The 13,649-nt window shown below is 39.0% G+C and overlaps 1 protein-coding gene across 2 annotated transcripts in view; it reads left to right on the top strand.

Moving 5' to 3' along the window:
- Positions 1-7,397: 7,397 nt before the first annotated feature.
- Positions 7,398-13,649, top strand: part of LOC147635295 (amino acid transporter AVT1C-like) — a 39,597-nt gene continuing 33,345 nt past the window's right edge. For both annotated transcript variants that reach the window (XR_015266624.1, XM_086802540.1), the window contains exon 1: positions 7,398-8,621. Coding sequence is in view for 1 of the 2 variants with exons in the window: in XM_086802540.1 (XP_086658666.1) it covers positions 8,425-8,621 (197 nt within the window). In the remaining variant the exon portion in view is untranslated. The remainder of the gene's footprint in view (positions 8,622-13,649) is intronic.

Below are 13,649 nucleotides of genomic sequence, written 5' to 3'. Positions count from 1 at the left end.
TTACATGTACTGTATATATATATATATATATATATATATATATATATATATATATATACATACAGTACATGTACATATATATACATATCTATATATATGTACATGTATATATATATATTTACATGTACTGTATATATATATATATATATATATATACATATATAAGTATATATATATATATCTATATATATATATATATATATAAGTATATACATATCTATAGATATGTATATATTTATATATATATATATATATATATATATATATATATATATATACATATATAAGTATATATATATATATCTATATATATGTACATCTATATATATATATAGAGAGAGAGAGAGAGAGAGAGAGAGAGAGACGCTGTGGGTAATTTTCAAATAGGGTTTCCCTCTCGCGTGCAGGTCCCGCGTCCCAGATGTAGACACAATGGAGGCCCATGATTCAAAAAGAAGGGCTGCTGTCTGACGACGCCAAAGCATATGAGGGTGTGCAAGGTGGTGGGGTGTGGCGCGCTAACCGGGATGCCTTGTCGCCCTCAGCGGCTGCTGATGATGCCTTCTAAGTTGTCCAGTACACCGATGCCAACTCCCTAATATATATGTTAAATCTTTTTTATTAAAAAATTCATGAGTATACAGCTTTTCCAGAACTCTCTTGTCTCCCCCTTTTCAGACTGGAGTGCTTTCTCTCTCTCGTGTCCCCAACTGCCTCCTCTTGTCGTGTGAAACATTATGAGCATGTGGTTCAATGGCCAGTCAAGTATGTACACAATTGATAAAGTCAAAGGCTAGACCTTTTAGAACTTTAGCTCTAAAGGTTGCAAATATTTTATAGAATTTGTAAACATAAATACATTAACCTTGGTTTTCTTCTTATACTCGATGGGTTCACCATGTGAAACAATGTAAAACCGTGGGCCAATTGCAAACTTAAATTTATTTCCCTAAATATAATTGTATACATCAACTTACATTTGCGTCTAAAAAGGAATGCCCTATTGTTAATGCTATAATTTACATTGTACTACTTTAATTTGTCCTTCAAAAAGGAAGGCCCTTTTGACAAATTTTATCTTAAGATTTATGATAGAATACTAGTTGTAACTTTTCTTTGCTAGGTTATGAAATGTAAAGCTTACATTTTCCTCTAATCATTAGTCTAAGAGTTTATTCTTATAGACTTGCATTTTATGATGCCACCATGTAGGCCTCAAATTTGAAGGGTGGCCCTATTTTTTCATTTGAAGGGTAAAATATTATTCTATATTTCTTTCCTTATATCAAAGAAGGACACTCTACAGGATTTTTCATAATCGAGCTTTTCTTTTGAAGGGTAAAATTTTATATCCCCTTATTTGAAGGGTAAAATGCCTTAAGAAGGGTTTTGAAGGCTTCAAATTTAAGGTGTGGCACCATGCTTAAGTCATTTTTAGCAACTTCTCAATCTATGCTTACAAAAATGTTAAGATGCTTGTCACCATTAAATAACATACAAGTCTTTTTAGAAACTTCTCTATTTGTGTTACAAAATCTTCACATGTATATCTCCAAGGTACAAACATTATATGTTTTTGCAGCTATCATTATTCAATAGAATATGCTAGAGAACATGCAAAAGAGTGATATGGCACATTCTAAGCTCCCATTCATTTTAAACATAAAAAAAACCCTTTTATATAGGATGCCACCCAATGCTAGATATTGCATATATTGACCTCACATTGATTTAAAAAAAACCCTTTATATGGGATGCCACACCCAATGCTAGCCTAATTTACTAAATGGAAAGTTTTTGCATTATCAAGTAATGATTATTTGTGTGTTCATAACAAGCTTTTTTGTGTCGATAAATGTGTGGAGTGACCTCTTAGAATATTAATGTGTGGAGTAACCTATGGGAATATTAACTTGCCCATATTTATTAAGTTTAAGATTAATACTTTTATTGATTAAAAGAAGTGCGAAACACATATGAGTACTAACTTAGAAGTGTGAAACAAATATGGGTACTAACTTAGAAATTTCCTTCCTAATTTCATCATCATCATTTGTTTAGGCAATCTATCATATAAAGATATTTATGGCTCTATTACACAATATCACTTTAGGAGCTAGGTCAAGTGGTTAGAAAGTCACGGGTGAATTCAAAAACCGAATTCTTTATTAAATAGAAGAATAGATATGGAAGATTATAAACCTAAACATTCAACTAAACACTCAATCCTAACCTATATGCACCACCTCTATTATCCTAATCTTTCGCACTCACTTCTATTGAAAAGAATATCTCAAAAGAAGGAATACATGAATAAGATAAGCCCTTCCCTAGCTATATTCATCTCGATACTAGCACTTAACTCACTCAAGAAAGCAATCATCAACCTCACGCCCACTCCTCACTAAATCCTACTCCTCTGAAGCATGGAAACTCTCATAGGGAGTTCACTAAATGCTAATGCCTTGAGGCATGAAAACTCTCATAGTAGGGAGCTCACACACAAGGCATACACACATAAAGAAAGCCAATCCAATAATAAGGCACTAGGTTGCAACATGTCAACATCCTGTTTGCCACATGGATTGCATCAAATGGCATAAGCCATGTGGACCAAATAATACAAACAAGGGGTATCTTTTAGCCCAATGGTTATTTTAGAGGGATCTTGGAGAATGCCAGGCTATTTAACCAAAACCATTTCTTAAGAAAATTGCCTTAAGTTTACTTGTTTTGAGTGAGTTATGGTGATAAATTTGCCAAAATTACACTACGTGTTACCATTTAAGATGGATAAAGTCTTCCATAATTTTAGGTTCATATAGAAAATACATTCGCCAACCTATACCATGATATTGGTCTCTTATGTTTTTACCTTGAATACAAATATGTACATATCCAATGACCATAAAAATGGACTAAAGTGTACAATCAAATAAGCATCCAAGGCCCTAGGCCTTTTCCATGTGCATATACATATACACCTTGAACCACCCCATAAGCAAACCAACCAAAGGAGTATAAGCATCTAGTTAGACACAAAATCCCTGAAAGACGACATAGGATATTCTTGCAAAAACTAAACAAAATCTAATAGATATTTTCTATAGTTGTAACTCCTAATACATTTGACTTCAGTTGTTGGAAAGGAAATTGGCATATCCCCTCACTAAGCCAGCTTATGTGGCAAGGAAATTGGCATATCCTCTCACTAAACCACCTCATGTGGGAAGCCTACATTGACTTCACTTGTTGGAATGGAAATTGGCATCTCCGCTTACTAACCTAGCTTTTGTGGTTAAGCCTACATTGACACGCTTCACCATGCAACTAATTAACCCTTGATGGATGTCCTCAAAATACCATCCATCATATTTGTTTTTCACCACAAATTAGTGACCCAAGGTATAACAAAACTCAAGATTGGCAAGGCAAAATATCACTAGGGCCCACAGTCAGAATGTTTATCTATAATTGCACAACCCTTCTAATCAAATTGAGCATTTCAATGAGTCCATTTCCTAAGCGCCCCCCCCCCCCCCCCATGAACTTTAGTTGAAAACACCATTATATACCCATTCTACCCATTCATAAAGGCAAGGGACCCCATGAACCCACTAAACTACTCCATGAACCCACTAGACTACCAAACCACATCATACGAATTGTCAATATAAAGGCATATCTTTGTGATTGGTGGGTAGAGATACGAGGGTCCAAAATGCCATGTTACGCTTTCAACATTATCACTCCATATTGAAACACATTTTCCACACACATGACTAGCATAAAGGAGATAAGTTGTAACTTTGTGAGACGATTTGCAAGGTTTCTAACATGCATTGGAATGTATTTCAATGTAGAATGCCAAGTAATCCTAGTAGTAAAGAGAGAGAGAGAGAGAGAGAGAGAGAGAGAGAGAGAGAGAGTTGCTGTTGAAAGAATTTTTAAAAAAAATAGAAGGGCGGTATGGACCACCATCCCATGTATAATAACATGGGGCATACTCTATTCATCATCCCTCAAGTTTGTGAATTATGAGCCACACAAATGTTCTTCAGCCAATATTGCCATAAATAAATAAATGCAATACAAAATCCTTGTATATGTATTTAGGCCATTGGAATGTACCTTCTTTCAACTCTCTTTCAACTAAAGATTCACTTTTTTATACACATCTCTTTGATACAACACAAAACCAAGACAATATGACACCATTAATAAATGCAATACTAAAATCCTTGGATATGTATTTGTAACATACCTTTGAGATTAACCAAGTTATGATTAAAGTATATCTTAAGTTTTGGATGCTACAGATTTCAGTAATGAATTCCAGTAAGTTTTCAGTGGTTTTTCAGCAGTAAAGATTCCAAGTGTTAAAATTAAGTGAAAATTCAAGATTGAGTTTTCAATTAGTATTCTCAAAGGAAGACTTTAAGTGTGTAGATCGATGTGCAAATCGAAATTTGATAAAAAAGTAAAATGTGACCTGTTTTTGGAGTCGACTTTCACCCACAATTGATTTTGGCAATTCCACCCACGATGGGTTGTAGACCACACATGTTCTGGTAATTTTAAGTACCCACATGATTAATTTATGATAATTGTGCACGAAGTTATACCTGTTGTTGCAGGTTGCAGCCCTGACATCAGATCTGAGAGGCTTTCCAAATCTACAAACATCTCTTCCACAACTTTTGGTGGAGAGTAGACATGGATTCCCAATCAATCAAGACATCATCAAATATATCGGGGAAGTACACAAACACTCCTTCTAATATTTTACTTTAAATTCCTTTGAGATTAAATAAATAAATCGATAAGTGTGTATATAAGAGAATCCGAGTCGATGTATGTCATGCTTAACCATGGCAACGATGGGAAAACACCGCAAGAAGAGGAGAGGGGGGGGTTTCGTGCCAAGAACTATTGTTGATTGCCGTAGTCCGACTCATAGAATGAACACTTTTGGAGTTAATGAATTAGAAGATAGAATATTTGACTAGTTTGTGACTAGATTTTAGGTATAATATTCATTATGAGCTATTTTGCAAAGAGTTTATCTTTCCATGTGTTTAGAATCAGATTTTAACATAAAGACAAAAGTTTTAGACGATAGAAAACTCTACAAGAGTGTATGAGATGCTAGAAAGCCAAATCCCTTTCGTTTTGAGTTATTCGAGTGCAAAGTGGAGCATCAGTGAGACCTTAGAACCCATTTTTAGAGAACCATTCACTAAGACATGTTTTATAGAGCATTAGAAGTCCTAAAACTCTATAGTTTTAACTTTTCTCTAATTCCAAATAGATTGGAAGATATTACTCTCCCAAAGAGACGAGTTATTAGGCTTTGCCTTAGAAATTGCTATCAAGATTGACTATCTTATCTATATAGACTGGATGGACTAACACATGAGCATAGTTAAGACTTAACTATAGTGACTAGAGATGACCTCGCTCGTTGAACATGATAATTGATTATGTTAAAAACAAGGATTCCCATGTGACTTAAAGAGAAGTTAAAGACTATTTAAAGAGATGACCTCGCTCGTTAGAACACGATAATTGATTATGTTAAAAACAAGGATTCCCATGTGACTTAAAGAGAAGTTAAAGACTGTTTTAAGAAAAGTTAAAGACTATTTAAAAGAGAAGTTAAAGACTGTTTAAAGAGAAGTTAAAGACTGCTTAAATTAAAAGCTTGTTTTATACTTGAAATTGATTATGATTGATTTGAATATGCATGCCTTGAAATTGATTATGATTGATTTGAATATGCATGCCTTGAAAGATTATGGATTAGAGATGAGTATGAGATGATATTTATGAGTTTGATTGCTTTGTTTTGAGATAAATGATTGATATGCATACGTATGACTGATTGATATGTATGTGTATGATGAGACTTGACATGAGATTTTGAGATTCGGGTGGCCGTCCGTAGACAGGGAATGCCGGACAGAGAACGAGATTTATGCCTTCTGGGAGCCATGTGGTAGAACCTAGAGAGGACGAGATTCAGAAAGAGGCATACCCGGGATAGCCGATGTCCAGTGTGGAGGTTGGGTGGACGGGCATCGGAGAAAGCCCTAGATTGGCTAGAATTTAGTCATTATGACTAACCATGTTGTCGAGCATGGTGATGATGACAGAATGTTTGAGATAGAGACACATACATGATTGATTGATTGAGATGCTATGCTTTAATTTGATAGAGATTTAAATTATGTGAATGTTTTTTTGAGATTACATGATTGTGATAAGAATATTGGACATGGCATGTATGCTTGTTTATTATTTAAGAAGGTTGATTTAATTGTATTGCTATGTAGAAATAGCATGATTAAGTGAGTTTAATGTTTTCTTAGATTAAGTTGTATGATTAATATATTGCTAGATTCGAGACCGTCACAGTATTTAGGTTATGCCAAATCATCACCAATTTGGGGATTTTCTTAATATGCAAAATTGCCCATCATGCTATATATCATTGGAAAGCTATCGAAGAGTAGATTCGAAATTTCCAAACTCTGCTCACTTCTGAGTTGATTTGCAAAAATCAATGAGCCCATTTTTCTAGAGAGAGGAGGTGTGGAAATCCTTAAGGGGCAAAAATGAGAGTCCATATTTCGCCTAATGCTATTTTAACATGTTTTTATATCATACATTTACTTTAAGTATGCATACTTTTAGGATGAAGGCTTAACATCCCATCTCTACAAATAGCTCCAATACACCTCATCTAAAAGTATAGAATGTACATAGACCTCAGATAAAAATACAAGAAGTGAACAATATATCTCATGTAAATGTAAAGAATGTACATAGACCTATTAAAAAACCGATGTCACTTGTGCTAACATGATATCATATATTTTTCATTGACGCGTGCATTGAAGACCTTTCCTTGTTGGTGATGCTAAGTACACTCAAATTTAGAAGGGCATGACTAAAATTTATTGGCTATAACTTTTCTTTGTGAAATAGCCCAATAGCTTTTGGCAAATCTGGTAAAATAGCCCCTATTTTTCCTTTGGATGGCATTGCTTTGTAGTTCACATCATGTGAAGTAGATAAGCGCATGTGTGCATTAGATGTGTGTGTGTGTGTGAGTGACAGTGTGAGAGAGAGATTCAATCCATATGATAAGGAGACTGGACCTTTCAATAATAGGATGTTCCCACGTTCAAAGAAATTAACAAGAGGTAGAGAGCTAATTATTGAGAACGACTCTTTGGAAGGGAGAGTGTGTGAGAGAGAGAGAGAGAGAGAGAGAGAACCTTGATCGAGTTTATGGTTTATTTTGATTGTCACCCACCCATCTTCCCAAATATGGCGCCTTACAAATAAGTCACAAGGCTCTAACAGGGTCGGGAGCAGTGCGCTGCCTTAACCATGGCCCAGAATAGGCCATAGAGCCAGCTGCACAAAAAGTCAAGAAACCAACTCGTAGGAGCAAATCTCTCTCTCTCTCTCTCTCTCTCTCGCTAGCTTTTGGGAGAGATAAACATCATCTTCATCACTGATCAGCGCAAGCACATGCAAACACGAATGCAGAAGACAAAAACATCACCTCAATCTTAGAAAACAAAGCTGCAAAGCAAAACAGTAGGAGGTTCCTCTACGAATAGCGACCAATATAGCAAGCCATCATAGGAGAAGACCCCTCTCTCTCTCTCTCTCTCTCTCTCTGTGTGTGTGTCTCCCCAAACACTCTCTTATATCATAGGAGAAGACCCCTCTCTCTCTCTCTCTCTCTCTTATATCATAGAAGAAGACTTCTCTCTCTATCTCTCTCCCCCATCTGTTTTTGGTGCTGTTGCCCAGCACGTGCTGATATTTATCACCACCCACCATTTCAGCTTAGCTCACGGAGTGCTTGTTTTGATGCACATCATGCGCAGTGGGCATGCATTATAAGGATATTGCATCTGCTGGAGTTTTTGACACGTACTTCTGCCCCTTCAGAGAAGAGCCCCGCTATCATCAGAGCATGATAACAAAAAACAGGCCCAAAACCCACCATCCCATTAAGCTAGTAGAACCAGCAAGCTATTGAGGCTGTTTCTTGCAGGATTTTGGTATTGAGAAGTGTTCGATTTGGGCTCACGAACCAACACATAGGCTATCGGAAAATACTTGATTTGGAAACATTAGCAGCAGGATATAGGAAAATGAGCAGTCCCTGATTTGGGCTCTTCAATGGCAACACAGTTATTTATTTAATTTTATTTCTGGGTTTAGCAAAGAGAGAAAATGAATAGAGCTTGACATGGGTTCTTCGCAGGCAGCCCAGTTGCAAAGAGAGGAAGAGGCAAGCTAAGAAGGGAGAGGGTTCTGGGGGTTTTATTGAGGGTTTTGTCAAGTTGGGGGGTTGTTTTTCTTTGTCTGGGCAAGTGTGGGGAGCTTAGGCGCTTGGCAATGCGGAAGAACCAGTCATTGTCTGCCTTTGATGGGCACATCTATGTGAGTGAAGAGGAGCAAGATGCAGTGAGCAGAGTTGGTGACAAGGGCGAGACCTCGGACTCTTCCTCCTCTCCTTCGGACTCCCCTCATACTCGTAGAGCGCCATCCCATGGCTCCTTCAACCAAACACCAGTCTGGCCTCAAAGCTACAGGTGCCACTCGCTACCCTTCTTCTTACCTGCTCAATTAAGTCTCTCTCTCTATCATAACACGCCTAATTCAATGGCAATCTATCTATGTTTATGCCCACTTCCCAGGAAGTATTTCTTACTTTCCACCTCCCTATCATAACAAGCCTGCTAAGTTCTGACAATCCATTTTTTGCTGTTTTTACCCTCTTGTCTTGTAACAATCCATGTACGAAATGCATATTTTGTTTTGATCCCCATGTAGCAATCCTTTTCTTTCAAGTTTCTGTCTTTTGAAATATTTCTGACAGTACAGATTGTGCATGTATGTTACGTGGAAGTATCATCAGCAGCTTCTGGACCACACTGGATCGCATTCTATGTGACCTCTATCTAGTTCATGCATGGGGTTCAGCGAAAGCATATCTTATCACAATTGGTTGTTTATGCATCAATCAGGGGATGGTCATCGCCCATCCATTGTGCTAGGGTCATTGTGCCATGCTGCTTTAATGGGTTATTGATCTGGTATCGGGGCTTGGAGGATGGGACTGCAATTGTTGTTTTCAGATAGTCAAGCCTTTCTCCAGGATTTACAATCTCACTACCTGGGCTTGAAGCTTGCAGCAACAACCAAAAGCTGCATCCCTACCCCCGACAGGCCACCTCAATTTCAAAGTTTCCCTCACATGTAGAGTAGGCTAGTGCCTTGCTGAAAAACTGCATGCCCCACAGACTAAATTATCACATTGGGTTTTCATAACATGGCTAATTAAGGGGTCAGTGATTGCCATTCAGCTGCCAGGGATCCCCCATTGATTGTGCTCTCCATTCATGGGTCAACTAGTGCGGATATGGATGTGACATGCGAGGGTGACACCTTCACACTTATTTTATTGGCATGGTTGGTGAGATTATGGTTGATATGTTGCTAGTGGTTTTACACTGAATGACATCCACTTTGGTTATTAGAGTTTGGCCTAGTTATAGCACCGGCTCCTATAGTTGTGCTCACACTATGGAACTTGAATAGAGTATTTTCCCTTATAGTATGTACTCTTATCTTTTATGTTATGGTTATAGAGAAGTATGGGAGTTGGAGGCAAGGACTTGGATCCAAGCTAGGATGCAAAGGTCTTTTTAGATAGTGTGACCTTTTCCAAGACACGCAGTCTTACTAACAGTGTGCAAGTGTTGGTGCAATAGACCCAATTGTGGCCAGAAGCTGTATCTCTACTTACACAGGCTATCTCAAGTCTTAAGTTTCCTTGAAGCAAGGAGTAGATTGGAATCTCCACTTGAGAAGAGAGGAAAGCAGAGAGTCTAGCAATGTCCCTTGGAGTGTGGGTGCTCTCACTTTGTAGCTATTAGGACATGCAGTGGTGTAAGGGATGTGCACTAGCCTTTTGAGAGTGGAACTCTCAGATCATATCCTAAAATCTTGGAGACGATGGTATCAAAGCTCATGTCCAATATATTTGAACCCGCTCCGATTCTGAGTTCTCCTCTTGGAGATGTTCCTCTCTGATTATGGAAAGAATAGATTGCTTCCCATGTCTTCTCTTATGCAATGTGAAGTTAGGGTAGGACAAGTCGCGGCGATTGGCACTACTAGAAGCTTACTCTCTTGGCATGCCTTTACTAACTCTTGAGTAGCTTCTAGCATGATCTTTTCCTCAATGGGGTCTGAATATCGTGACAGCTTCTTTGGTAGGTTGTGATAACTTCATTAGGCTCGATGGCTGGCTGTAGAATCATCTCCTTTTTAGAGAATGATGAGGAGATATCAAAGGTAGTGTCCTTGCTTGAGCCATCTTGAATGGTCATGCAGTCTTCCCCTTTTTGTCTCTACGTCTTCAAAACTTTGGGGGTGGCTCTTGCTTATTCCGTGATTTCATGAGAAGGCAAGGTACTAGCTTGTCCTTGATCCCTTCGTGGTCGAGAGGCCATAAGTCACTCCTGGTGCTCTTCTCCGGCTTTGCATACGTGTGATTGCATTAATACATTAATTGATGACTCAAAACAATATAACTGTGGTGGCTTTCTTACTGAGGTTTGGCCTGATGTTTACCTTGGGCAGATCGACATCTAGTGTGAAAGGATGCATTATGTGCTTTAACTTAAGAAGATGCTTTAATTCACATTCAAAGCCATGTGAGCGAGTAGATACGATCAGTTATCTCCACATAGGAGGATTCTCAGGAGATTAGGCCCACTTCCATCAACCCTTCTAGTCTGTCTTGTCACCATATGTGTTTAGGATCATGTTCGCAGGCTTTTATTACCACCTGTAGCTCTGATCACCAGTGGTTGGAAAATAAAGTCTCTCAAAATGCCGAGCTAGGGCGATTCGATTAGCATAACGAGTTGAAGAGAGGAGATGCTCGAATGTGAAAGCTATCATGTCGTCCTTTTGAGATAGCTCGGGAACTCCAGACTGGCAAGTTGCTGCTCCATCTGAAAGAGAAACCCAATAAAATACTATCAGTGCATCATACGATAAAAATATATCTAAATGCTGTAATATCACGTCTAAACTTGTCTTAGCTTTGATACCAGTTGTGAGACTTCTATCCCTCTATCTTTGTGAGACTCCTACCTCTCTATCTATGGTAGCGGAATCACACTAAGGGTAGAGCGACTCACTTAGGGCCTCATATTACAATGTCCCAATGCTTTGTTGTCATTGATAACAAGAAATATCTACATTGAAATTGAAAGAGTTGTTGTCTTAATGTTATTAAAACATATGCTTCTTTCAAAATCAAGTTGTTGTCCATGGACCTAAATGTAAGATTCCCCTTGACCCAACCCTGGAACTATCTCACAAGAAACCACGTAGGAGGGAGGCTCAAGGCTCACCCCCTAGCCATAGAGTCCTCCAGACTCTTCCCCATGTGACATGTTTTGTGGAAGCGTGTATGATTAATGCTAAGCAAAAGACATTAATGCTAATCCCATGTTTAGCAAACACTTAGAAGGCAAGGTAGACCTAATCTATTGTATATTTCAAACATGAATATGTACAATGATCTTGAATCTTGACCTAGATCTAGTCCATGCATGCTAATCTACGTGCATACGAAAGCTTGTTGATTCCATATCTTGGCCGTGCTCTTTAGATGCTTGCCTTCTTGCCTAGAGCTGCCTCTGGCTGCCTCTATGCGGGGGTTCTTGTCAACACTTGTGAGATACTTGAGAGATCTATCTGATTTTTGTCTTTCCATGCCCTTTGACCTCCTTTATATAGGGATAGGATGAAAGCCGTGCTTAGGTCGGTTTTTCTTGTGTCCAAAAAGTCATATTTGGCCTCGAAACTATGTCCAAAAGGTGTCCCATTCATGGGTGCATGTTCTGGGCACTTCTGGGATTTTGTAGGGCCTCAAAATTGGGTTTAAATTTGCCTCTAAATCTGCCCATATACTTGCTAGGAAAGCTAATCATGTCCATGAGCATCGAGATTAACGTATGCACATGACATCCCCTCTTGCTAAGCTTGGAGCACTAGGGTACTCCATACACCTTTGCTTTGATTTCATTCTGGTCCAATTCAAGACTCCACTTTATAACCTTCGCCTTGATCCCCAAGCTCTTTGATTTAGTCTTCAAGTTCTCTTGCTTGGTATGTGGATATTTGGAATCACATGTAGTCTTATCCTCTTCACAGGATTGGAGAGAGCTCCTCGGAACTGTGGGGACGACCTCCTCCAAATATGATTTGGAAAGATCTACCTTCTCGAAAACTATCGGGCTGACGTCATTCTTGTCCAAACGGGCTTTGGAGAGGTCCACCCACTTGATTTACAATTTTGGTTCTTGTTTGGCTTCTGGCTCTTACTTTGGCTCTTGTTCTTGTTTTTGGTTCTGGCTTTGGCACGTGCCTATTATGTACTTTCTACGAAAGGTAATGTTGGCTCATAAAAACCTAGTTTTAGGGTTTATGGCGCAATGGAAGCTCTCACACACACACACACACACACACACAGAGGCACAAAGCAAATTGATTGAGAGAGAGAAAGGGAGGAGTACTTGTATGTATATTCGCACAATAATGATAAGTGGTACAAGTACAAGTGACAGTAATAAACCCAGCTAGCATCCTTTCACACTAGATGTCCAAGGGGAAAAACCTCTAGGACAAAAGTGCCCATGGAGTTAGTGCATATTCACATGTAGCACTACATATAAAGCATATGCCTTCAATTTGGATACAAAATATGAGCTTTTTGGACATTATTATGTAGGTCAAAAAGGCAAAATCGACCTGAACGCGACTTTCCATTCTATTCCTATATAAAGGAGGTCAAAGAGCATGGAAAGGCATACATCAGATAGATCTCTCACGCATCTTACGAGTGTTGGCGAGAATCCTCGCATAGAGGTAGCCCAAGGCAGGTCTTGGCAAGAAGGCAAGCATCTAGAGAGCATGACATTAGCATATAATTCAGCCGTATTAGCGGACATGCAGATTTCACATTGTGAATTTTTCGTTCGAGTTGCGGCCAGTTGATATTGTGCTTATTCTTTCTATCTTTAGTGGTGCATTTGCCCTATCAACTACTTATTTGCTATACTAATTCTTTCTATTTGCTTCTGCTGCCAAACCTGCTGAGCCTTCAGGCAATCCCAAAGGCAATGTCGTTGAGACTCTTAGGGGTGGCCGCACCGCGGGCAAGTTGTTGGCCTACCTCCATCTGCCAACCAAGTGCCGACCGCCAAGCTCCTGTGTGCCATTAGCCAAAGAAAGAGGGTAATCTTCCTAGGCCGAAAACTATCCCAAAGCCTCTTCCAAAAAATTGAGACGAAATGCTGTGAGAGGCCCTTTGACTGCCAGTGTGTTGCTGCTGCCGAGGTGCCATCAATCTCTGGCATTTGGATCTTGCGGCCTAGCTGTGCTGTATATGCAAAGAAGGGGCCATCCAGTGTCTCCTCCCGATCAGCAGGGTCATGCCAAATCCACTAACCAGGGTCCACTGAAGGCGCGTGAGAGGTCGGCACTCCCATATCCATAGTCGCCAGAATCTCTCCCTAGCCACCTTGGCCGGCGGTGTG

The sequence above is a fragment of the Cibotium barometz genome, chromosome 9 (genome assembly GCF_041138505.1).
Source record: "Cibotium barometz isolate CiBa-2024 chromosome 9, ASM4113850v1, whole genome shotgun sequence".
In the NCBI taxonomy this organism is placed as follows: Eukaryota; Viridiplantae; Streptophyta; class Polypodiopsida; order Cyatheales; family Cibotiaceae; genus Cibotium; species Cibotium barometz.
Note: the sequence above shows the minus strand (reverse complement) of the source record. Positions and strands in the feature narration are given on the sequence as shown.